The sequence below is a fragment of the Psammomys obesus genome, unplaced genomic scaffold (genome assembly GCF_907164565.1).
Source record: "Psammomys obesus unplaced genomic scaffold, mPsaObe1.curated_primary_1811, whole genome shotgun sequence".
NCBI lineage: Eukaryota > Metazoa > Chordata > Mammalia > Rodentia > Muridae > Psammomys > Psammomys obesus.
The window spans coordinates 2019230-2044246 of NW_026592509.1; the positions used below are offsets into that span (position 1 = coordinate 2019230).

A 25017-nucleotide genomic window follows, 5' to 3' on the forward strand; every position below is an offset into this window, starting at 1 on the left:
ATATTACAACAACAAAAGCCAGTCACAGAGAATAAGAAGTTTCAGGGTTCATTTACCAGAATGGGCAAATCCCAGAGACAAAAAGTAGAAAGTGTCGCCTAGGTACACCTGTGGGTTAGGAGAACTGAGTGCAACTGCTAATGGACACAGGAGTGTTTTGTGAGGGTGAAAAACATGTTCTAAAATCCATTTAGTGAAGGTTGCAAAACGTTTTGAAAACTCTTTAAAAAGTTGTATTCTTGGTGAAATTCAAAATGGGTCAATGGTCCAGCAGGTTAAGTCTCAACAAAGCCATTAGCAAAATATCAAGGGTGTATTGGATGTGCATTGGATGTGGTCAGAACCTGGTCCATAAGGAGACGAAGATAACAAAGCCAGGCCGTCTTGATGGGCCCCTGAAAACTCTTCTCCTCGTCTTGGCTGACTTAATTTTTGTTCTTCTCCTCTGTTGCCTCTTGTTGTTTCTCTTTCCCAGTGCATATGAAATCCCAGGAACAGGGTGTGGAGAGCTGTCTCGGGGGCTAAGGGCACCAGCTGGCTGTTCCTACAGAGGACCCAGGGTCTGATTAACAGCACCTGTAAGGTGCCACACACCTGTCTGATGCCTTCTGGTCTCCGTGGGCACAAGGCGCACAGGTAGTATGTGGAACTACATACAGACAAAACTCTCAACATATAATTAGATCATCTTTAAAAATATGTGCATGCAAACACATACATATACATTAAAAAAAAAATCCAGGATGAGCAAGTTCGGCAGACAAGCCATGTAATGCTTGGGATCAAAACTCTCTCCAAGGCCAGGTGTGGCGACAAATATCTGTAATCTTAGCACTCAGGACACTGAGGCAAGAGAGAGTTGGAAGGCTGCCTGGGCTGCATAGCAAGACCCTGATGCAAAATAAAACACACCTGCCACTCAAGTATCAAAGACCCCAGCAGGAGCTGGCAAAACCAGATCTTAGATAATGGTAGGCCAGCCCACAGCCTGGCCTGGCCAGGGCCAACACCCAACGTAGGCCTTCCTTTGTCTCGCTCTATCATCATGGAGCCACCAGCAGTATGGGGAAGTCAGTTCTCTTCAGCCACTAGACCTGCTGGTTTCTCAGTATGTGCACACTGAAGTCATCCTCCGCATGCACGCAATGACTCGCCCACAACGCTAAGGACAAAACAGGTTGCAGAAGAGTACGGAGCACACACTGATGCACACGCTGGTATAAAAGTGGTTGTTGGGTCATTTATTTCGGGGAGGTGCAGTCCTCCTTTCCCCGTCTCAAGAGGGCCTCGGGGAGGAACATGGGTTTTAGTTTGGGGTTCACGGCTGTAACTGAACTTCTTTTAATGACATTTATTTTTGCATTGTGTATGTTTGTGTGAGCACGTGTGGCGAGGTGCACCTGTGGAGGTCGGAAGACAACTTTGGAAGTCGGTTCTCTCTTTCCATCATGTGAGATCTGGGAATTGAACCCAGGTCCTCAAGTATAGTGGCAAGCACCTTTACGTGCTGAATCCTCTTGCCATCCCCAAATTTAACTTATTGAGAACCAATACACAGGACTGAAGTGGATTTGTCATCACAACAACCGGGAGGTGGACGCAGGAGGATCAGAAGTTCAAGGCCACCCTTAGCATGAGGGCCTGTCTCAAATATCAAAACTAAAATAAAATTAAATTTAAAAAAACAATGAAGCACTGCTACAAAAGTAGAGAACTTTAAACAATTCAAAAAGGGAAAAACATGCTTTGCTAGTCATGTGTGAAAATATACAAAAGAACTTTCGGGAACTTTTTTTTTGAGTGTCTTACAGGGGAACCAACATAAGAAATAAACTTCCGGTAAGTGCGCTACTTCCGGCTCAGGTTGCTCGTTCGTTGGCGCCTAGGCAGACCGGAAGTCCGTCACCTCTCCCGGCCCGCCTGTATCCGGAAGTGACGCGCGGCGGGGTTGCCGGAAGAAGTGGCGAAGTTTCTTTTGCTTTTCGCCCAGCCAGCGCTGTTGCTCCGAGCTACTCCCAGGCTTCTGGAGTTACTTGTGAAGTGCTGAGGAGGAGCGACCGCCGGCGCGGACACAGAGGCAAGTGGGCCGGCAGCGGAGCGGGTGGGGCAGGGCCGGGTGCGCGGGTCGCCGCTCGTCCCGCTCAGCGCGCGCCTCCTCCTCTCTCCTCCGCAGCTTCCGCAGGCCACGCTCGTTTCCGGGGCAACGGAGTAGGAGACCCCCGCGCCCCACCGCCTCAAGACCGCCGGTGCAGTCATGAGCCCCGCCTCCCCCTGGTGCTCGGAGAGGGGCGGGGCCTGGAACGAGGTGGGCGTGGTTCGAGGGGCGTGGTGTAGCGTAGGGGGAAATCTATGATTGGTGGGCGGGGGCGGGGCACAGATGGGTTTGACGAATGGTGTAAAGTCTGTGATTGAAAGTCCTTGCTCCTTGGGGCGGGGCCCGGATCGTTGTTGGGCGGGGCTTGGAGGCAGGGGTATGAGGGCGTGGCACGATGAGAGCCTGTGATTGGCTTCTGGAATGGTATAGGCGGGGTCTATTGGGGGGGCCGGGTTGTGAGGGTGGGGGGATGTCGAAATTTGAGTGCATGTCCAAGGGTGGGAAGGGAGGGCTGAGGGACCTGATGGGCAGGGTCTGGGGTCTGTATTGGGGTGGGGCAATGTTAGGAGCCTGTGTTGGGAGGGTTAGCGTTGCCGCCTGACGGGAGGGGCGGGACAAAGTTAGGATCGCCGACGATAGGTGCAGTGGGTGCTCACAAAAGAAGAGGAATCTGAGAGTTGTTGCCTTCACTTAGTGTTAGAGCAATGGGAACTGTCAGGGGAAGTTTTGATTCCTAGAGAAGGGCAGGGAGCAGTGGGCCGGGGTGCAGCAGAAGTGGGCGGGCACTGTTAAAATGGGTGAGATGCTTGTAGGGACTAGGGCTGGGGTAAAAACACTGAGGTGTGGTGGCACAGTCCTGTAAGGTTAGCGTTTGAGAGGCCTAGGCAGGTGTGCAGAATATCCCAAGACAGCCTAGGATAGCGAGTTCCAGGATTTGGGAGGTGGTTCAAGATGTTTAGCCACATAGTTTGGTTAGCCTGAACTGCATGAGATCATGTCTCAAAAGAGTCGTTGAGCGTCAGAAGGAGAGGCGCCCTTGCTTTGCGCTGTAGCTGTAACTGGCTGGGTCCTCTATGTTCAGCAGGCTGCTTCGTGACACACCATGTCTTCCCCCACAAGATCTGTGGACACTCCAGTGCCTGGTGAGTGATGGGCTTCCCTACCCGGCCCCTTCCACAGTGTTGGAGAAGCTCACTGTTCCCTCTTCCTTCTCCTCAGGGAATGGTTCTCCTCAAGCCAGTACCTCCTCCACTTCTCCCACTATCAAGGAGGAGGGGCAGGAGACTGATGCCCCTCCAGGCTCTGAAGGGTCCAGCTCTGCCTACATAGTGGGTGAGACAGGGACAGCGTGAAGGAAGGGTGGGGAGATGGTGGCCCTTGTCTTCTGGTGGGCTTTTCCTCCTGTTTCCCCTTGATGCCTCTGACTCATTCTCGGGAGCCACTGACCTGCAGATCTTTCCCTTGGCGTTGCAGCCCTGTCCTCTCACCCTCGCTTTGGGACTTCCCATGGCCTGTCCCCAGGCTGCTGTCTCTCTTTGTCACTCTCTCTCATGGCCTCTGCTCACCCCAAGTCATCTTAGAGCCAGAAGATGAGCCCGAGCGCAAGCGGAAGAAGGGTCCGGCCCCGAAGATGCTGGGCCACGAGCTGTGCCGCGTGTGTGGGGACAAGGCCTCAGGCTTCCACTACAATGTGCTCAGTTGTGAAGGCTGCAAAGGCTTCTTCCGGCGCAGCGTGGTCCATGGAGGGGCCGGGCGCTATGCCTGTCGGGGCAGTGGAACCTGCCAGATGGATGCCTTCATGCGTCGCAAGTGCCAGCTCTGCCGGCTCCGCAAGTGCAAGGAGGCTGGCATGCGGGAGCAGTGTGAGTGCAGGGAAAGGAAAGAAGGGGTCAGTCAGTCAGAGAGGGGTCAGCCTGCGGGGAGTGGGGTTGGAGGATGGGTCATTCTGGAGGGCAGGAATAAGTGAGGGTGGGGCTCGCTGCTGAGAGGCTGGCTCTTGTGCAGGTGTGCTTTCTGAAGAGCAGATTCGGAGGAAAAAGATTCAGAAGCAGCAGCAGCAGCAACAGCAGCCACCCCCAACTGAGCCAGCATCCAATAGCTCAGCCCGGCCTGCAGCCTCTTCAGGCACTTGTGAAGCGAGTGGCCAGGGCTCCGGGGAAGGAGAGGGCGTCCAGCTGACAGCGGCACAAGAGCTCATGATCCAGCAGTTGGTTGCTGCGCAGCTGCAGTGCAACAAACGGTCTTTCTCCGACCAGCCCAAAGTCACGGTATTGCCCTGCACAGCCCACCCGGGCTAGGGAGGGTCTCAGAGGGCATTTGAATCCTCTTGTGACCCTGGTTTCCTGTGTGCCAGCCCTGGCCCATGGGTGCAGACCCTCAGTCCCGAGATGCTCGTCAGCAGCGCTTTGCCCACTTCACAGAACTGGCCATCATCTCAGTCCAGGAGATTGTGGACTTTGCCAAGCAGGTGCCAGGGTTCTTGCAGCTGGGCCGGGAGGACCAGATTGCCCTCCTGAAGGCGTCCACCATTGAGGTAATAATCAGGCTCTCAGAGACCAGAGCTGAATGTAGTCCAAGCTGGTCCTAACCCTGGTGGGGTGTGGTCAGCTAGAGTGTCCGAGGGAGCCAGCCAGGGATAAAACGGGAGAGGGTTGAGGTGGAAAAAATGGAAGACATTGATGAACTGTTAAAGAGGAATGTGCTGTAAAGACTTTTCAAAGAAATGGATATTTGAGCCAAATCAAAGATAATGAGGTAAGCATTGAGTGTCAGCTATATGCAAAGTTCTATTGTAAAGGTCAAAACTCTAGCCTGTACCTTACAGTTGTGTGGGGCAAGTGTCCTTAGATGGGGCAGTGCGTAGCAGAGTTGGAGGAAGGAAGTGTCTGGCCTGGCAGAGGGGTGGCTGAAGAGCCCTGTACCTTGTCACCTCCAGATCATGCTGCTAGAGACAGCCAGACGCTACAACCACGAGACAGAGTGCATCACGTTCCTTAAGGACTTCACCTACAGCAAGGATGACTTCCACCGTGCAGGTATGTGGAGGGCACTGGCTCGGGTCCTGGTGTCTCTGCCCCACTGGACCTCCAGGTCGAGCCCTGACGAGAACAGACCATGTTTGTCAAGGCAGATTCGTGGGGAGGCTTTGCTGGTACTTTGGCACTGGGCAGGAGGTCAGGGAGAAGCACGCACTCCTGAGTGGTCCACACTGACGCGTGGGACTCTTGTCTTGGGGAGCTCACCTGGCCATCTGCCTGGGAATAAGACGCTTGCCCCGAGCATGGGGCAGGGTGCCACAGCCTACCGCACCCAGTGTGAACAGAGACCTTGCTCACTCGGCTCTGGGCGTCCCGTAACTTCTCCCCAGGACCCTGTGGACACCTCTCCTTCTCGTTAGGCATCTGCTCCCAGTTCTGCCTTCATTCTGCAGGCTCCAGCTCTCCTCTATACAAGAGAGTCCTGGGATTCCTCCAGTGGGAGCTTAGCAGGGCAGGTGTTGGGAGACAGAGTTCTCCTTATGATCCAACCTGGGCAAAGGTTCTGCAGCCAGACTTGAAGGAACCACACAGAGCCCCAGGCACTCAGTCCCAGGGAGACGGGACTGGAAAGGATGTCAGGCTTCCCTCCCCAGCCCTTGCACTGCCTGGCTCCCAGCTCAGTCACCCCTGCTTGGATTCTCACAAGGACCGGTGGCTCTCTGCTGTCCCCTCCCGCCATGTGTGTCCTCACAGCAGGCCAGGGTGCAGGGCCGGCTCGTCAGCTCCCATACTCCCTGATGGGACCCGACCTCGGTCCTCCCCTTGCTTGGGCCATCCTTTCCCCCAGGCACTGGCTGCCTTGCCCTGAATTTGTACCCATCAGCACAGAGCAGCTCAGGGTCTGGCATTCACTGTCCCTTGCTTGGGACTGGGTGACAACTCCTAGTGTGCCTGGAACCTGCCCCGATGGTTTTACTTTTATTCTTAGGGTCTCAGTGTGCAGGCCAGGACACCCTAGAATTTGTTATCCTTTACAGAAAAGGGGCGGGGTGAGTTGTAAATGCACCACTCTCTTCCAAGGCATGGTACACTTCAGTACTGATCCATGAATGAATCCTAGCAGATCTGAGACTCAGTAGTGGGGGCCACCTAAGGGTGCACAGTGTGCCCTAGCCTAGTCCCTTTCCCTCTGCCTCCGTGAGGACAGGTCTGGGGCCTGAGAGGATGAGGCCTTCCAGGGCGTGAGGGAGGGAAGGGTGTAGGCGTCGTCCTGGTGGCATGGCTCCTACGTAACAGGTGCTCACAGGGTCCGCACTGGTGGGAGACAGGAATGACTGGCACTGGCTGTTCTGAGTACCCTGGGGCCAGGGTCAGGGTTTCAGGCTGGTCTGGGGCCACTCTTGCAGGCTTGCAGGTGGAGTTCATCAATCCCATCTTCGAGTTTTCTCGGGCTATGCGTCGGCTGGGCCTGGACGATGCAGAGTATGCCCTGCTCATTGCCATCAACATCTTCTCAGCGGACCGGCCCAACGTGCAGGAGCCCGGCCGCGTGGAGGCGCTGCAGCAGCCCTACGTGGAGGCCCTCCTCTCCTACACCCGCATCAAGCGGCCCCAGGTATAGAAGCTGCCATTCCCCAGCAGGGCAGGTTGGTGCTGGGGTCAGGTCGTACATATTGGGGCATGCTAAGTCTGGGGTCTGCCATTCTTCCTGGATCCTATTCTCAGCCATGTTTTGCTGCTAATGAGGTCAGCAGAGATATCCCAAGCTCTGGGTTGGGTTCGAGGTCAGCCTGACCATGGGACTAGCTTTCCAGATTTAGCTGGCCTTGCGGGGCCCTGGATCAGCACCTACCTGCCTCCTCTCCTTGCAGGACCAGCTCCGCTTCCCGCGCATGCTCATGAAGCTGGTGAGCCTGCGCACCCTCAGCTCTGTACACTCGGAGCAGGTCTTTGCATTGCGGCTCCAGGACAAGAAGCTGCCGCCTTTGCTGTCCGAGATCTGGGATGTGCACGAGTAGGGGCCACCACAAGTGCCCCATCCATGGTGGCATCTTCTTGCAGATGGACGCTTCGCCTTTTCTCCTGGGGTGGGAAGACATGGTCACAGCCCAGCGCCGCGGGGCTCAGCCTCAAGCCCAGCGGGAGTTGGCACCGAAAGGCCCCACTCCAGCCACTGAGTCTTCCAGGAGTGGTGAGGGTCACAGGTCCTAGTCTCTGACCTCTCCCAGCTGCCCTCCCACCCAGCTTACACCTCAGCCTACCACGCCATGCACCTTGAGTGGAGAGAGGTTAGGGCTGGTGGTTCCCCACAGTTGGGAGACTACAGGCCCCCTCTTCTGCCCCTTTTATTTAATAAAACTCAAAAACAAATAAAGTTCCGAGTACAAGCCAGCCCTGAGCCCAGCGTGCGAAGTGGAAGGGTGGGCCACCGCTCTATCCTGGTGACTCTGCTCCTGGTCTAAGTTCAGACCCCTGGGGGTGGAGGCTATGCAGCTGAAGATAGGTGTTTGTATGCACATTGTTTGGGGCCCTGGAGGCCAGTAGAAGAGGGAGGGTCCCCAGAGGACATTTCCCCGGGGACACGTTTCCGAAGTTGGGGACTGCGCATCTGGTCATGAATGTCTTCAGTCAGGAAGTGATAACAAAAGTAAGTTACACACGATACTGCGGCGTGCGCAGGATCACGGGAAAGCAGAAACCCTCTTCGAGCAAGGGCAGCAGGGTAGCAATCTCCCTGCGCTCCCACAGGGGGCGCTCAGGGACCGCAGGCCAAGCCCGCCAACTGAGCCGGGTTCCTGAGGCGTGCCTTCGTGCCGTTAGCGTCATGAGGGGCGGGGCCTTTCGCGGGGGTGTGGCTTGGACGCCCGCAGCCGGCCGGAGGCGGGGCCCAGCCGGCGCGCCGCTGCTCTGGGCCTGCGCACTCTGGGGTCAGGGGTGACGGCGGCGTAGCTTGTGGCGGGAAAAGCTGTTTGACGCGGGTAGGTAAGGAGGAAGGGCAGTGCGGCTTTCGGTTGGGCAGCTGACCGCCCTTGCGGACGGCTCGCGGGATATCCGCATCTGGGGCAGGACAAGGCAGGGCTAGCAGTACAAGGGCCGGACCCCAGGGGCTGAGGACCCGGGGCGCCTGTCCGGGTGTGGGCTCCGCGCCGCGTGCGCGAGCCGGGCCCGGAGGCGCGGGCGCTGCAGGGCGCTGTGCGAGCGCGCCGTCCGGGAAGCCGAGCGAGCGACAGCCTCAGCCCGATAAGAAGTAGGAAGGAGCCGGCGTGGTGGAACACGCCCTTCAGCGCGCTCCCCCGCCCCGCGCACTCGGAAGGCAGAAACAGGTGGTGCTCCGACTCTAGTCTCGGCTGCAGAGTGAGTTCCAGGATAGCCAGGGCCACACAGAGAAACCCTGTAAAACCAAGTTTAAAGAAGTAGGAATGGGAGAGAAAGCAGTGCCTCGGAGCCTTTTTTTTTTTTTCCTTAGTGCGTGCGCGCGCACGTCATGGTGCACACGTGAGGACAGCTGTGGAGTTAGCACTCTCCCCCGTGTGGGTTTTCCATATCGAACGTAGGCTGTTCGGGTGGCCAGCAGGCGCCCTTATCCACCCCGCCGTCTCGCCGGGCCTTTTGTGATGCTTCATATAACAACAAGACAGTTTATAACTAGCTGGGGCAGTCTGGTGCTTGGTTAGGGGCGTGATTTTGAGACAAGTCCGACAGCCCGAGAAAAGTGGTCGCTGGAGGGTCCCAGACGAGGAACCAGGCCTGAAGCTGGCAGTGTGTGAGATGCCCTGTGAGAAATAAGCGGCTACTGTGTCAGGGTGCCACCGTCACCACCGCGTGGGTGGGAGCCCACACCTGCCCTGCAGGCTGATGCCCCTACAGAGAGCATCCCATGAGTGGGTGGGGCTCGAGTCCGAGTCTGACAGTGTCCTGAGGGGAAGGGGAAGGTTGTGGCCCCAAGGGCTGGCCAGGATAAAAGGAACGGGCGACAAAAGCATGGGAGTGGGAGATGCTTGCGGCCACCGCCCCAGGGAAGTCCAGGAGTACCTGGAGGCAGCCTGGGGAGAGGTGACTTGAAACATAAAGAGACAATTGTTCTGCTTCTGGAGGCAGGAGGATGGCAAGTTCTGGGGCTGCCAGGACATCTGGGTGTGAGACCTTGCCTCAAATGAATAAAAAGGGAACGCAGTTAGTGGTACAGCCTGGAACCCTCAGAGAGGGGTGGGGTGTGGCTCAGTGATACAGCCCTGCTAAGTTTCATCCCCAGATCCTACTGGCTTTTGAAATACAGACTTTATAGCTCAGATAGGCTTTGAATTTGCCCTGGGGTCTACAGCTTGGATTAGGGGTGCCACCAGACCCGGTTCAGATTAGTTTATGTCAGGGAGGTGTGTTGTAAGTGACTTATGGACAAAATGTTCAGCACCAACTTCCCACCCTTGTTTCCTAGGGGCCAGCTCCACCGACTCCCCCGTGTCCTTCTAGGAGGTGTGTCTGCACTTACCTCACCTGGTTAGGGAGGTACACTCCCCCTGCAGAGCCACGTCCCCTTGTTTGGAGTCTGTGGTCCTCAGGTGTCCAGTGGCTTTGTTTGAATACATGTGTGCCTGTATTTGTGGCTGAACTGTTTGGAAGTTGCAGCCGGCCTGGCACTGCCAGCACCCCATCCAGAGCCCACTCAGAGCAGCATCCACCTCATCCACCAGCTCCACATGGGACAGGCAGGTCCCAGCACGCAGTCCTTAGCCGTGGCTGCCTGCTTCTCTGCACCCAGCTCTTACTACCCACCATTTTAAAATCTGATCTTGCAATGCAGCAAGGGGCTCAGTTTGAACTCATGATCCTCCTATCTCAACTTCTCAGGTAGATAGCTATAGGGTAATCATTTCCTTCTATGTCCTTTTCTTTTTAAATATAAAGTAGAAGCATGCCATTCCACACCTTGATTTACCTACTAGAGACAAAGCCTCTTTGAGACCTTTCATATCACCATATGGCTTCCTCATTTCTTTGTATAGCTGCATAGTACTCCATTGAGTGGTACTAAGGGACTCTATTGAAACTGTCCCCCTGGGGAGGACATTTAGGTGGTTTCCAGACCTTAGGGATTTTAAACAATGGTACCGGAAATAACCTTGTAAAAACAGGTTCTTATGCCCCAACCTGTTAGGGTCAGCTCTCACAGGTGGAATTGCTTGATGCCTTTAATGCCTGTGTCTTTTGATTGAGGTGCAGTTGTGTGGGAGGCAAATGTCATTCAGAACATTCCTTGATACATCCTCAAATCCCATCAGTCTCTCTACTCTCTGGAAGCTGGCAGTCTGGCTGCCACTCAGGACCTGTTTTGCCCAAAAACTTTTAAGATTGATTGATTTATACTTTGAGTGTTTACCTGTGTGTGTGTGTGTGTGTATGTGTGTGTGCACAGTGTGTGTGCAGTGCCTGGAGCAGCCCTTGCTCTCAGATCCTCTAGAACTGGAGTTATTGATGGCTGTGAGCTGGGTGCTGGGAACTGAACCCAGGACCTCTGCAAGAGCAGCCTGTGCTCTTCATTGCTGAGCCATCTCACCAGCCCCCAAGAATTTTCTTTTAAAACGTATTTTTAGTTGTTTGTGTGTGTGCAGTTCCCCCTGAGGCCAGAAGGGGGTGGCAAAACCCTGGAGCTGCCATTAAAGCCATTGCCCCCCACCTTTTTCCATGGGTTTCTCTGTGTAGCCCTGGCTGTCCTGGATTCACTTTGTAGACCAGGCTGGACTTGAACTCACAGAGATCCACCTGCCTCTGCCTCCCAAGTTCTGGGTTAATCCACCACTGCTCAGCTCTGGAACAAGTTTTTTAATGGGTTCTGTTACGTCATCCTCTCTCCCCCTCCCATTCCTGCTGACCCTTCTCTTCTTAACATGTCTCATTTCTACTTTCATGCATTTTTCTCTTGCACAGAACAAGCTTTGTTTTTTTTTTTAAACAGTTTTGTATTTTTTTTCTGATTGTGCCTGTGTCCTGAACACATTCACAGTGACTTTTCCTCCATAAGGAAAGCATGCTGATCTGTCACACCATAGCCCACTTGAGACCCTTGAAGGCCCTGCTGATGTGTGTTTTGTTTTATTCAGTCTCATAAGAACTTTAGGTCTCAACTTGACACATGCTTTGAAGTTGGCCAGGGTGCACAGCACAACAGTTGTGGCATTTTCCCAACCTTGTTGGAATACAGGTGAGCAGTCCTATCACTAAGGGTTAGCACAGCCTCCCTTTATTACAGGCTGTTTTGTAGGGGTGCCTGCAACGGCGCAGCAAGTGCTGGACCTTTTTTTTTTCCTCAGGGTTTCTCTGTGTAGCTCTAGCTGTCCTGGAACTCGCTCTGTAGACCAGGCTGGCCTCGAACTCTTAGCGCTCTGCCTGCCTCAGCCTCCTGAGCTCGGGGGATCAGGGTGTGCGCCACCACTGCCCGGCACGATGAGTTTAGTCAGGGCTGCTTGGAGAGCACGCAGGAGAGGCTGTTTACAGGAGCGAGGGCGGCTGGCCGCCCTGCGAACACTCATTTTATAGTCAGATACTAAGCCACAAACCAAAGGTTTGCTTATTTAATGTATGCTGGGGAGCAGCAGAAAAGCGCCGTCTTTGTTTCCCATAGTTGAACTATTGTATTTCTGTAAGAGCAGAGACTGCAGTGAAAACGCTAATTCAGTATATAAGGTGGTGGCGCTGCCATGGGCAGGGTGGGCTGCTTGTGTGTTCACTGGGAAGGCGGCCACTGCCAGGATCACCGGGCTCGTCACCTGTTTGATTGTGAGTTGTCTTTAGAGTGTTAACTGTTGACAAGTTTTTCACAATCCCTGCTTCGCTCGGGGTTGTAGCCAGTGGTGTGAGCAGCTTTGCTGTAGGTGAGCGTGTGTTCTACACTGTTGTACAAGTAGTGGTGGGACCTTGCCTTCTGTACCACGATGACATTGAGCACCCTGAAACAAACAGCTAAGCTTTCCTCAGGGTACTTAGTATGTTGCGTAGCCACTGCCCCTGTCTAGTTCAAGAACAGTCCATTATCCCAGAAGGAAGCTCCATTCCCACCAAGTGTCCTCAGCCCCTCACTGGAAGCTTCTAGGCAGGAGTCTACCACCGAGCCACACCCCCACCTCCTCACTGGGGCATTCTAGGCAGGTGAGGCATGTCCCAGGCTTTTTTTTTTTTTTACTGTGTATATGTGTTTGGTTGGTTTGTTTGCTTGCTTGCTTGTTTTTAAGATGGGTCTGACCATGTAGCCCTTGATTGGCTTTGAACTCACTATGTTGACCTGATTGGTCTTGAACTCACGGAGATTCGCTTGCTTCTGCCTCCCAAGTGCTGGGGTCAACAGTGAGTGCCGCTATACCTGGTCCTTTGGCTTTTTATTTTGAAATGCAGTCTTATTAAGCTCCCTAGGCTGTCCTTGAACTTGTTATCCTCTTTCCTTAGTGTCCTAAGTTACTTGCATGGTGGCTTACACCCTTTAGGGTCCAGCTAAGCCCCCAAAACTAGAACAAGAAAGACCCAAGCTGGTTCTCCCATTGCTCTACAAAGGTCCTGAACAGCCTGGGACGGCAGCCTCCCGTCTGACTGGGGCCTGGTCACACCTCACAGGCCTCACAGAAAAGTGTGGTACTCTGGATGTGGGGTGATGTTTAAGGAGTGGGCAGGGGTTTATTTGAACCTGGGGAAGCTGCCTGTCCGCTCTGTTGGGTATGAGTCTGTTTCATATTCCTTTGTTCTCAGCCTGCCTACTCAAGAACACACATATAAGTTGTGTGTGTGTGTGTTTGATCTTTCCTTTATAACAGTTTCCAAAGGGCTGAAATCAGAGTAGAATGAAGCAACTTGCTGCAATGCTGCTATTCGGCCTCCTTGCACTGGCACGTCCCGGCTCACTCAGGCACTCGTGGGGTGCTCTCTCCCCCTTCCGCAGACCCACAGTCATGGTCCTTGCCAAATGAGCTTGACACCTGCGAAGACCATGGCCACTCACCCCCAGGGCCTCGGTTACCTAACTTTGGATACTCTTACTGCTCACAGCAGTTAACCTCTTTAGGCCGTGTGGCCTAGATCCAGTCCCATCCAACCTGCAGAGGGCAAATAGTTTATCTCTGCAGATTCTATGGGTGGTGCTCAGGGTTTCAGCCCATGATAGCAGATAGGGGTGGCTTGGAGCCACAGTAGAGTATCACCTACTGCCCTGCTTTGGCCAGCCAGGTCTCACCGCCTTCAAAATAGCCCTGCCAGCTGGGGACACGTCTAGATGTGGTCTCAGGCTACAGTTGAGAAACGCACAGCCCGCTCCCTGCTGTGTTTCATTGGTTATACATGCCTCTGGATTTGGGGCTGTGGTGGGGACAGCTGAGCTGGTCCTTGTTTGATCCTTGCTCCTGGGTGATAGTGGTCCCCAGGTGGTGACACTGTGGGGATGAGTAGCCACGCAAGCGACCCCATCACGGGATGAAGCCACTGATGGACTCATGAGCTCAAGTCTGGATGTCATACTTCAGCACTACCCTCCTTGTTTTTTGAGACAGGCTTTCTCTCTGACCTGGAGACTTCATGTTGCCTTCTCAGAGAGCAGAGAGAAACAGCCAAGTTTGATTTGGCTCAGAGCTTCAGTTTGTGTCACTGGGCTCAGCTGGTTCTAAGCCCATGGCGGGGAGCAAAATTGCTTATTTGGTGACTGAAGCAAGGGGTTGGGGAGGGCTGGGGTCTAGCTAGCCTTTCAAAGGCAGGTCCCCAAGACCCGCTTCCCTCGGGTCTCCATCACCTCCTAATCATGCCGCCAGTGGCTGAATACAGGGACTTGGGGGGATGATTGGGTAAAGTGCCTGCCTGGCAAGTATGAAGGCCTGAGCTCAATCCACAGCATGCATGCAAGAAACCAGGAGTAGTGGCATGTCTGTGATCCCAGCACTGAGGAGGCAGAAACAGACAGATCCCTGGGGCTTGCTGGCAGCCAACCTAGGCTACTTGGCAAACTCCAGGTCAGAGAGAGAAGAGTGGGGAATGGGTTTCTACTTAGACTCCATCCAGCCCCAACTTGCCCACAGGATGGATTTTAAGCGGCGGCAAGGACCAGGCCCTGGAGTGCCTCCAAAGCGGGCTCGTGGGGGCCTCTGGGATGAGGATGAGCCGTCGCAGTTTGAGGAGAACCTGCTGGAGGAGATAGAGGCTGAGAATCAGCTGCAAGAGGCAGAGGAGGAGCTGCAGATACCCCCAGAGGCCACTGTGGGCGGTAGGCCCCCACCTTTTCACTCACTCCACCTGGATATAGTGATACCAAGAGATGCCTGGCATCTAACAAGTGTTTCCTTTGACCCTGTGCCACTGGGGTCCTTCCTGGCTGGCAACTTGTTTTTCAGTAGGGTTCTTGTCATTGCCCAGACTTGAGTGATTCTCCTAGCTCATTCTCTAGTGTCTGGGCTGTGGTTTCTGGTTGGGCAGTTTTAGCCCTTGACCCCCAGTCTCTTCCACCACCGTTCCCAGACTACCACCTCCACCCCGCTGTCCTCTGTTACCTTTGTAGAAGACCCATCCATGGAGCTTCTTGCTTCCATCTAGGGCAGTTTTCCACTGCAGACATTGATCCACGCTGGCTGCGGCCCACCCTACGTGTCTTGGACCCCAACGTGGAGCCCCTCATTTTCCAGCAGCTGGAGATTGACCACTATGTGGGTGAGTCGGCAGGGGTTTCGCCAGTGCCTGTAGCGCACACAGTCTCTATTGCATTGGCTGGGCTGAGGCAGGAGGAGGCACAAGGCAGGGGAATGGTCATCTCGTTCCTTCCCAGTGTGGGAGCTGGGCTCAGTAGGTAAAGGCCCTTGACACCGAGCCTGATTTCACTCCCGAGACCTCAGATTGTGAAAGGAGAGAACCAACTCTGACCATGCATGTGCTGGCTCATGCATCTCCTTTACACTCACCAGCAAATAAATGTTATTAGACTGTTACACTGGGGGTTAGGCTCTACACAGCTCAGTGGTAGAGCTCCTGCCTAGAATTCCTAGTGGGGGCTGGGGTATGGCCTGGGAGCCACTGGTTCTCTCAGCACAAGTCCTGCTTCTATCCCCAGCACCACAAGGGAGAAGCTGGCTTTTGCTGTAATGCAGGCTCTGCCTCTGTAGGTAGAGACGAGCATCAGGAAGGACTGTGAAGGGCAAGGTCCTGAGGCTTTAGGGATGGGCCTCAGGCAGAAACATCAAGACCTGAGGGTATTCTGTGGCCCCTCCCCCAGGCTCAGCAATGCCCCTGCCAGAAGGGCCCCCAGTATCCTGTAACTCAGTGCCCATACTGAGAGCCTTTGGGGTCACCGATGAGGGCTTCTCTGTTTGCTGCCACATCCACGGCTTTGCACCCTACTTCTATACCCCTGCACCTCCTGGTGAGTGTCCCTGGCCTGCGGGGATGTTCCTGGACCTCGGAACTTCTCTTGCTCTTCTGACTGGCCTCCTACACCAGGTTTCGGGGCCGAGCACCTGAGTGACCTGCAGCGAGAGCTGAACACAGCCATCAGCCGGGACCAGCGTGGGGGGAAGGAGCTCTCGGGGCCAGCAGTACTGGCCATAGAGCTGTGCTCCCGCGAGAGTAAGTGTGGCCCGGGGACCAGGGGTGGGGAGCACGGGTAGGTGCCAACCTCCTTTCTCCACAGGCATGTTTGGGTACCATGGCCAAGGCCCCTCTCCATTTCTTCGCATCACCCTGGCACTCCCCCGACTTATGGCACCAGCCCGTCGCCTCCTGGAACAGGGTATTCGCGTGCCAGGCCTAGGCACCCCGAGCTTTGCACCCTATGAAGCCAACGTGGACTTTGAGATTCGGTACTGTCCTGTCTCCCCTTTGCCCTACTCCTACCCTACACCGGTGGCTCTTGCTAGCTGACCCGCCACTCTTCCAGGTTCATGGTGGATGCTGACATTGTGGGCTGCAACTGGTTGGAACTCCCAGCTGGAAAATATGTTCAGAGGACAGAGAAGAAGGTAAGGGGCTCCCTGGGACAGGGGCAGGGAACCCGGACTCACGGCCGACCTTGCTGCCCTCCATGTGCCTCTCCCCAGGCTACGCTGTGTCAGCTGGAGGTGGATGTGCTGTGGTCGGACCTGATCAGTCACGCGCCAGAAGGGCAGTGGCAGCGCATTGCGCCCTTGCGTGTGCTTAGCTTTGACATCGAGTGTGCTGGCCGCAAAGGTCTGTCCCCAGAGCCTGGGCTCCTTCCCTCCCTCTGGACAGTGGTGATGTGCTGGGCTCCTGTGGAGGGCTGAGCGGGTGGAAGGAGTGCCAAAGCAGCAGGGCCTGGGGCTGTCCCAGCCATTTGTCTGGAACAGGGTTGGGAGAGGCGTTGAGCAGATGTGGGGACAGAGAGGGTACCTGGACGAGGACCTCTGGAGCCTCAGCTACCCAGTGGAGCTCCCCACTAGGGCAAAGGAGACATGTGACTGAGGCCCCGTGTCCCTCCTTTCTGCAGGCATCTTCCCGGAGCCGGAGCATGACCCTGTTATCCAGATCTGCTCCCTGGGGCTGCGCTGGGGCGAGCCGGAGCCGTTCCTGCGCCTGGCCCTCACGCTGCGGCCCTGTGCCCCCATCCTGGCTGCCAGAGTCCAGAGCTATGAGCGGGAGGAAGACCTGCTCCAGGTGGCTCCCCCTCCTCAGGCACCCACTTGCCCTATGTCCCCAGCCATGCCAGTGGCCCTTCCACAGAGTGACACTATGTTCTTGGGTTGGGGGCTGTGTTTTGGGCTAAGTATTTTCTCGAGTTCCACAATATTTTCACAAGTGCCGAGCTTCCCTTGAACATTCTGGAAATGAGGTGCCTGAAGCCGTAGACAGCCTGCTTGACCCTCTGCGCTCCTCCGTAGGCCTGGGCCACTTTCATCCTCGCCATGGACCCCGATGTGATCACTGGCTACAACATTCAGAACTTTGACCTCCCGTACCTCATCTCTCGGGCACAGACCCTAAAGGTGAGGGAAGCTGGAACCAATTCCTGGAGCTTTCCCGACTGGAGCCATCCTTGCCCTGTGTACATCTATCTATGGCTGTCACCAGGCACTCAGAGGTGTCCTGGGCTGATTGGCTGCTTTAGAGTTCCTCTAGCTGGAGACAGAGGTTTGTTGCTGCGGACAGGAGGCTCCTGGGGAATCCAGCCATCCACACTGGTCATCGTCATCACCTCCTTCATGGCTAGGCCTTACTTTAGAATTCACTGGAAGGTGTGAGGAAGAGATGAGGGCATTTGCTTTCATGGGTGGCAAAGGCCGGGTGCTGTTGAAAGTGAGCCTTGTTCACACTAACCAGCTGCAGAGGTGAGCCTCTGGGTGTCTCGGTGTGGATGCTGCTGTCTTGTGGGCCTGGCAGCCTCGCCTGAGCCTGGGGAGCCCGGCTCCAAGTGTAGGTCTCCTGGCCCGCATCTGCTTAGGCCTTTCTTCTGTGCCTCACTGCAGTCTCACTTGGCCCTTCTTCAAGGGCTAGCTCTGTTACAAGTGGGGTCATGGGTGATGCACAGGAGTCAGCATTTGGGGGTTCACTTCAGCCCCAAATAGGATATACTGTATTAGTTTTCTGCCATCTGCATCGATAGCCAATTTGGTGATAAATAAATAGGCTAGTCAGACCTTATGGTACCCAGCTACAGGCAGACAGTAGTCCTCATGTCCTGGGCGCCTTCCCTTGAGCCCCCCTCACCTGCGTCTCCCTCTCTCTGCCACTCTACACCTCAGGGCCTGAAGGCACCCCTATTGGCTTTCAGAACCGTCCTGCAGGACCTCCCTCTGTCTCCCTCCCAGGCACTGTCCTTGTCTCTACTGATAGCCCGTCATTTCCCCAGAGTGCCCAGGACTCTCAACTCTGTCTCTGGTCTCTACCTCATCCCAGCCAAGCAGTCCCTGCCCTGAGCTGCTCTTCTCCTGTCCCGGGGGTGCCATGGCTGGTCCCTGGTCTGTGGTCACGTGGCCAGGTTCAGAGTGGGGCTAACTAGTTGTGCACCACAGCAAGGGTCTGTCCACTGTTCCTTTCCAGGTGGACCGCTTCCCTTTCCTGGGCCGTGTGACTGGTCTCCGCTCCAACATCCGTGACTCCTCCTTCCAATCGAGGCAGGTCGGCCGGCGGGACAGTAAGGTGGTCAGCATGGTGGGTCGTGTTCAGATGGACATGCTGCAGGTAGGAATGAAACCCACCCACCCCCTAACACTCTGCCTCAGGCCCAAAGCTCCACCCACCTGAGGCTCCACCTTGCCCCACCCACCTAAGTACCACAACCTCTGTGCTCCTTCCCACATCTCTTGAGGCTGCACCCTGTACCCACAAGGCCCTTCCTTCCACCTCTGAGGCCCACCCCAACCCGCCAGGTGCTGCTTCGGGAATACAAGCTCCGCTCCTACACGCTCAATGCTGTGAGCTTCCACTTCCTGGGTGAGCAGAAGGAGGATGTGCAGCACAGCATCATCACCGACCTGCAGGTGCTGCCCCTCCTCCGAGCCCTCCCAGTCCCTCCTCACCCCGGCAGAGCCCCTGACTAAGCCCTGACCCCACTTGCCCCTCACCAGAACGGGAATGAACAGACACGCCGCCGCCTGGCCGTGTACTGCCTGAAGGATGCCTTCTTGCCACTTCGGCTGCTCGAGCGCCTTATGGTGCTGGTGAACAACGTGGAGATGGCTCGTGTCACGGGTGTTCCTCTTGGGTACCTGCTCACCCGTGGCCAGCAGGTCAAGGTCGTGTCTCAGCTGCTGCGCCAGGTGGGTGTCTGAGGCTGATTGGCCTCCTGCACTGTACACACATACACAGCCAGCCTGGTGCCTGGACACTCACCCACACACCCTCTCCAGGCCATGCGCCAGGGGCTACTGATGCCTGTGGTGAAGACCGAGGGAGGTGAGGACTACACGGGAGCCACTGTCATTGAGCCCCTCAAAGGGTGAGGACCCTGCTGGACACGGTGGGGCACACATTACCCCATCGTCCAGGAGGAGGGCAAGGCCAGCCTGAGCTACTTGAGACACTGTATGTAAAATGTTAAGAAGTAAGGGCCCGAGGGTAGGGGCTGGGTGGGGTTGACTGGCCCCAAATTCTCCCTTAGGTACTATGATGTCCCTATTGCCACCCTGGACTTCTCCTCTCTGTACCCATCCATCATGATGGCCCATAATCTGTGCTATACCACGCTGCTACGGCCTGGGGCTGCCCAGAAGTTGGGGTATGCTGCCTTCATTCAGGATGCCCCTCCCCAACTACCCTGAGCCCCTATTTCACGGCTTAATAGGTCAGGTCCAGGGAAAGGGAGACATGGGAAACTTGAGGCAGGCTGTGGATGGTGCCCAATGGAGAGGCTGACCTGGGGCAGGTGTTGGGGAGGCAGGCTCCTGGGGAGCTAGGCAGTTCAGAAGCCCAGCCTCCCGTACCTCCTCCTTCCCCAGCCTTAAACCAGATGATTTCATCAAGACACCCACCGGGGATGAGTTTGTGAAGTCGTCTGTGCGGAAGGGCCTCCTGCCCCAGATCCTGGAGAATCTTCTGAGTGCCCGGAAGAGGTGGGCTCTGCAGCCTCTGCCCTGGCCTAGTACTCAGGTCCCCCATGGTGACAGAGCCCTGGTTTTCTGTAGCTCTGTCTGCATTAAGCGAGGCATTACCCTTTTGCCTGCTGGACCTGCACCTGAGCAGTGCACAGCATGCACAGCACACCCAACTATAGTTGGCACCCCTTTTCAGTCAGGTACCCTGACCAGTGTCTATGCCTGCGTGTGTTCCTGAGGCCCATAGTCCCCTTGAGCAGCCTTCGTCCTTCCTCCACCCAGGGCCAAGGCTGAGCTGGCTCAGGAGACAGACCCCCTGCGGCGACAGGTCCTGGATGGACGGCAGCTGGCACTGAAAGTGAGTGCCAACTCTGTGTATGGCTTTACCGGTGCCCAGGTGGGCAAGCTGCCATGTTTGGAGATCTCCCAGGTGAGTCCTTGGGACCATGGTGGGCAGTGGGTTTCTGCTGGCCTGCATCAGGAGGTTAGTGAGGTCAGAGGGTGTGCCAGTAAGGCAAGAGCCACAGATGTCAGGCCACGCTCTGCACCAGTGTGCAGGGTCCTCAGAGATGAGAGCACCTGTCCTTGGTAGCCCTTGCTCACAGCCTAGTGGGATAGGAACTCTGGTCTCGAGAATGTTTATAGTACCAGTGGCTCCCGACGGCTCAGATGGGGTAGGTGCTCAGGGCCCCCCTACCCCGGCAGCTGTCCCTCTGTTCACCAGGGTGTATGTGTGTGGGTGCACAGACAGGCTGGGTGTGGGGGGGTCAGTCGATGTTGGCCCCTTCAGCAAGCACCAGGGTCCTCTGTCTCAAATGTGAGGACCTTGCTTCGGAGCTTGGCTAGTACCAGCTGGAACGAGTAGGGAAGCACTGCTCCCATCTCCCTCGCCAACACGACAGCCCTGGGTTCAGACAGAAACATTGAAAGAGAGTGAGGCCTGAGGCACCACATGGGCTGTGGCTGACCCTGTTGTGAGGGGCTGAGGTGCCCAGGCCATCACAGTCCTGGCCTTTAGCTCTCAGCCGTGAGGGGCAACATGTCAGGAGCATCTAGCTCGGGAATGTGCAGAGCAGAATGGCAGTGTTTTCACAAGATGGCTTACAGGGCATGGAGGCCGAGTGGCCGACAGACACTACTGTTTGCTCCAGCTTCAGTTCCCACAGTCTCAGGGTCAGACCAAGCATGTGTGGCCCAGGGTCCCTGCTAACTCACCTGTGAGCATACATCTCTGCTGTCACTTGGGGCTCAGGGAAGCCGAGTACCTGGATAGATGCCCAGGTACTCAGCAGGCGTCTGCCAGGAGCTGAGCCCCAGCCAGACCTGCCTCTGCTCTGGTCACCTCCGGCCCTCCTGTGAGTCTTACTCCTAGCATCCCACAGAAATGGGGTGGGCGTTGGGACCTTAGGCCAGAGGGCCACTGATAAGCCTGTCTCTCATGCCTCTTTTGGTGGGATGATAGGTTTCCGAGTCATTCCAGAATAAAATAAAAAAGGAGCACAGAGCAGGTAGACAAAAGACAGGTCGGGCGAGGATTCCTCAGATGTCCCATGACCACATGAAAACCCAGGCAGAGAGCATTCTCCCTTTCACGTCCTGATACCCAGCCGGCCTCATCCTCGTTTTACAAATGAGGCAGATCAGGGTGTGGTGATGTGGGCTCCTCATGAGGCTATGAGGCTTAAGCAAGAGGCCTGTCTAGGCTTCAGGGAGTTCAAAGCTGGGTAGCTTAGACCCTATCTTGAAATGAAAAGGCTGAGGATGTAGCTCAATGGTAGAAGCGCTGCTTAAAATCCCCCAGTGAGGGGCTGGGTGTGTCCCAGTTTAAAGCCTCTACTCACTATGCATGAGACCCTGGCTGCATTCCCAGTCCAGGAGGGAACGGCTCCTTGTTCCCTGAGAACACTTTGCAGTAGCAGCCACCTGTCTCATAGACTTAAGATGTGCGGTCCATGGTGTTTGGAGGTGGCAGAGCTGTGTCATTCAGAGCTGGATGCAGCTTTTGGATTCTCACTCTCCCTGGTTCTGCTCCTAACAGAGTGTCACTGGGTTCGGACGGCAGATGATTGAGAAAACCAAGCAGCTAGTGGAGTCCAAGTACACCCTGGAAAATGGCTATGATGCCAACGCCAAGGTCAGGGCCTGACCACACCTCCCTGCCCTCCTGGGTCCTCGGGCTTCCTACCATGGCAGGTCCTGGCTTGAGAAGAGACATTCCTCTTACATGTACCTGGCAGGTGGTCTACGGTGACACTGACTCTGTGATGTGCCGATTTGGCGTCTCCTCTGTGGCTGAGGCAATGTCTCTGGGGAGGGAGGCTGCAAACTGGGTATCCAGTCACTTCCCATCACCCATCCGGCTGGAGTTTGAGAAGGTGCGTGTGTGCCTGCAGAGGCTGACAGTGCAGTGGGAGTCCCCAGGCTGTGGGAGTCTCTCAGTGTTCTGGGCCTGCTCCCCACTCCTGAGAGTTTCTTAGGGCACAGAAGCTCAGTGTTCTGGGTTCTGAGGCTGAGGCCTCCGCTGCACAGACCAGTGGTGGTGCATTTTGGGTGTGTGTGTGTGTGTGTGTGTCTGTGTGTCTGTGTGTCTGTGTGTGTCTCCAGATGCTGGGCCCGGTCTGCAGTCCTCACCCTGCCACTCAAACATGCACCCCTGGCTGCTCTCCAGGGCCATCTCAGCCATGGACTCACTTACCCGTCTCCTCCCATGGCTGCAAGACTTCCCTGAGTCGCCTGTCTGGATGATTTAGGGGTCAGCTCAAGGCCTATGGCATTACATCAAGTGGAGTTTCTGAGGCCTGGGGGGGGGGGGGTCTTCTTAGCGTTCATTTCACCAAGGTCAAAGGTCCTTCCTGGCCTGGCCTGTTTCTGGTGGGTGTCAGGCCTGGGGGTGAAGGAACATGCCCAGGGTCACCACCAGGTCCCTTCCAGGTTTACTTTCCATACCTGCTTATCAGCAAGAAGCGCTACGCTGGCCTGCTCTTCTCCTCCCGCCCTGATGCCCATGACAGAATGGACTGCAAGGGCCTGGAGGCTGTGCGCAGGGACAACTGTCCCCTGGTGGCCAACCTTGTTACATCCTCTCTGCGCCGAATCCTCGTGGACCGGTGTGTGTGTGTGTCCCACCTAGACCCAGAAGGCAGACCCCCTCAGACTCTGGGCCTGGCACCCTACCTTGGGGGCACAGATGGCTTGGCATGGTGGGGCAGCGGTAAATCAGGCTGGCAGCTGTGATTGATTGCCACTGGCCTTCCCTGCCTCTCCACTTATCCCCAGCCTCTGTATCAGCCCATAGCACCCGATGTCTAGATCCTATCCTCAGTAGTGCCTAGTGACACCCTCCCTCTCAGGGACCCTGATGGTGCAGTGGCCCATGCCAAGGATGTCATCTCGGACCTGCTGTGCAACCGCATAGACATCTCCCAGCTGGTCATCACCAAGGAGCTGACCCGTGCGGCCGCAGACTACGCCGGCAAGCAGGCTCACGTGGAGCTGGCTGAGAGGTGGGCTGCCGCATAGCCTTCTGCAGCTGGGGCCACTCAGCTGTCCGCAAACCTCATCTAACTCTCCTATCCGCAGGATGAGGAAGCGCGACCCCGGCAGTGCGCCCAGCTTGGGTGACCGAGTCCCCTATGTGATCATTGGTGCTGCCAAGGGTGTGGCTGCCTACATGAAGTCTGAGGTCAGGCCCACCTGGGCTGTGCCCCTCCCAGAATCTCACTTCTGCTTTCTTCTGGGCGGTTATGCCCCTGGGCCTGACTTAGTGTAGGGCCTGCAGAGTTGGCTGCTGTGCCATCTCCGCCCCTCCCCACCCTGGGTGCCAGCTCTATTTGCTTTTGTCATCTCAAGCCACCCAGTTCTCAACCTTGTGACTTCTGACCCCTGCATCTCTTCCATGGCCCTTCCTTCTCCCATGGGGAAATTGACTCTTAGCGATCTGAGGCCCCCACCCAGACCAGGGTCGCAGCTCCTTTATCACAGCCAGCAGGTGCTGTCCAGAGCTCCCACCGTAGCCCCTGGCCCATGCCCCTCTGCAGCCATTGGTGACCCTGGTCTGCCCACAGGACCCCCTGTTTGTGCTGGAGCACAGCCTGCCCATAGACACTCAGTACTACCTGGAGCAGCAGCTGGCCAAGCCACTGCTGCGCATCTTTGAGCCCATTCTGGGTGAGGGCCGTGCAGAGTCTGTGCTGCTGCGTAAGTGGAACTCCAGGAGGGAATGTGGGAGGGGCAGGGGCAGGGGCAGGCGCGATGCCATTCGGCTTCCCTCCTGCAGGCGGTGACCACACTCGATGTAAAACGGTGCTCACCAGCAAGGTGGGAGGCCTCCTGGCCTTCACCAAGCGCCGCAGCTGCTGCATTGGCTGCCGCTCCGTGATCAACCATCATGGTGAGACTCAGTTACAGCCCTTATACCCTCTGGTGGGGCTCTGCCATAGGGTGCCATTCAGCCTGCACTCTAGCAGAGGGTCCTTGCCTGCCCCGGGGTTCCCCAGGGGAGTTTTCCCCACACACTTGGGCCCTTGTTCTCCAGCCTCTGGGGACTTTCAGAAGCCGGGATGGGCAGCGGGTGGAGAATTGCAGAGATGCGGGGATGGAGGATAGGGCCTGGCTTGGTCCCAGCCCCTCTGTGCTGACACCCACCCCACCCACAGGAGCCGTGTGTGAGTTCTGTCAGGCACGGGAGTCAGAGCTCTATCAGAAGGAGGTGAGTAAGGCAGAGGCGAGAGGTGGAGTAAGCCTGATCTCCACAGCCCTGCTCAGTTCACCGTGTCCTCAGGTGTCACACTTGAACGCCCTGGAGGAACGTTTCTCCCGCCTATGGACCCAGTGCCAGCGCTGCCAGGGCAGCTTGCATGAGGACGTCATCTGTACCAGGTGCACCCTCCCCCACCTGCTACCAGACTCCTGACCCAGCCACGGGCTCTCACTGCAGAGTGGGCAGGGTCTGCCTGGGCTTGGTGCCCACACAGCCACCCCCAGGGTGGGGCCGGGCTTTCCCCAGGGAACAGGCGGGCGGGGCGGGTTCCCACGCCAGGTGACAGCTGATATACAGCTGGCTACCTCTCAGGGCACTGCTGTTATCGGCTTCTCTGTGCCCGCTAAGCAAACAGCCCCCTCCCCCGGGTGGGCAGCAGGTAGGGGCCAAAGTCCTGGGAACAGCCCCTGACCCCCACCCTCAACAGCCGAGACTGTCCCATCTTCTACATGCGAAAGAAGGTGCGGAAGGACCTGGAGGATCAGGAGCGGCTGCTGCAGCGCTTTGGGCCTCCGGGCCCTGAGGCCTGGTGACCCGACAAGGGATGGGGAATAAAGTTCAGACTTTTTGCCACTGGTGGTGTGTTGTGGTCTTTGGGACCAGGTTGGGTTTCATGACGGGCGCTGTATAAACTCCTGGGGCCCCAGCGCCTCCGCCTGTGTCTACACAGGGCTGGTATCTCAT

At 56.2% G+C, this 25017-nt stretch overlaps 2 protein-coding genes across 5 annotated transcripts; both read left to right on the forward strand.

Moving 5' to 3' along the window:
* Positions 1-2177: 2177 nt before the first annotated feature.
* Positions 2178-7464, forward strand: Nr1h2 (nuclear receptor subfamily 1 group H member 2). 3 transcript variants are annotated; one of them, XM_055613656.1, is made up of 9 exons: positions 2178-2305; positions 3177-3237; positions 3314-3427; positions 3667-3957; positions 4100-4362; positions 4449-4628; positions 5031-5130; positions 6480-6688; positions 6945-7464. In XM_055613656.1, the coding sequence occupies exons 2-9, from the start codon at positions 3198-3200 to the stop codon at positions 7089-7091; spliced, it is 1344 nt and encodes a 447-aa protein (XP_055469631.1). In that variant the 5' UTR covers positions 2178-2305; positions 3177-3197; the 3' UTR covers positions 7092-7464. The 3 variants fall into 3 exon arrangements, with proteins under 3 accessions (XP_055469631.1, XP_055469634.1, XP_055469633.1); XM_055613659.1 differs by having other exon boundaries at positions 3676-3957; XM_055613658.1 differs by having other exon boundaries at positions 3180-3237.
* Positions 7465-8011: 547 nt separating this feature from the next.
* Positions 8012-24900, forward strand: Pold1 (DNA polymerase delta 1, catalytic subunit). 2 transcript variants are annotated; one of them, XM_055613662.1, is made up of 27 exons: positions 8012-8051; positions 14121-14305; positions 14632-14745; positions 15305-15451; positions 15529-15654; positions 15719-15887; positions 15965-16046; positions 16125-16254; positions 16532-16698; positions 16923-17027; positions 18082-18222; positions 18411-18521; positions 18609-18800; positions 18891-18979; positions 19142-19258; positions 19479-19592; positions 19857-20004; positions 21613-21708; positions 21812-21949; positions 22506-22681; positions 22925-23077; positions 23154-23256; positions 23639-23771; positions 23851-23964; positions 24230-24282; positions 24355-24452; positions 24761-24900. In XM_055613662.1, the coding sequence occupies exons 2-27, from the start codon at positions 14122-14124 to the stop codon at positions 24864-24866; spliced, it is 3306 nt and encodes a 1101-aa protein (XP_055469637.1). In that variant the 5' UTR covers positions 8012-8051; position 14121; the 3' UTR covers positions 24867-24900. The 2 variants fall into 2 exon arrangements, with proteins under 2 accessions (XP_055469637.1, XP_055469636.1); XM_055613661.1 differs by having other exon boundaries at positions 8038-8055.
* The last annotated feature ends 117 nt before the right edge of the window (positions 24901-25017 follow it).

What these genes read in the sequence shown, in the direction of transcription:
- Nr1h2 (XM_055613656.1), top strand. Translation starts at nt 3,198, where the DNA reads ATGTCTTCCCCCACAAGATCTGTGGACACTCCAGTGCCTG. An exon ending in CCGACCAGCCCAAAGTCACG is followed by an intron (nt 4,363 to 4,448) that starts GTATTGCCCTGC and finishes CCTGTGTGCCAG; the next exon opens with CCCTGGCCCATGGGTGCAGA. An exon ending in TGAAGGCGTCCACCATTGAG is followed by an intron (nt 4,629 to 5,030) that starts GTAATAATCAGG and finishes TGTCACCTCCAG; the next exon opens with ATCATGCTGCTAGAGACAGC.
- Pold1 (XM_055613662.1), top strand. Translation starts at nt 14,122, where the DNA reads ATGGATTTTAAGCGGCGGCAAGGACCAGGCCCTGGAGTGCCTCCAAAG. An exon ending in CTATACCCCTGCACCTCCTG is followed by an intron (nt 15,452 to 15,528) that starts GTGAGTGTCCCT and finishes CTCCTACACCAG; the next exon opens with GTTTCGGGGCCGAGCACCTG. An exon ending in AGAGCTGTGCTCCCGCGAGA is followed by an intron (nt 15,655 to 15,718) that starts GTAAGTGTGGCC and finishes CTTTCTCCACAG; the next exon opens with GCATGTTTGGGTACCATGGC.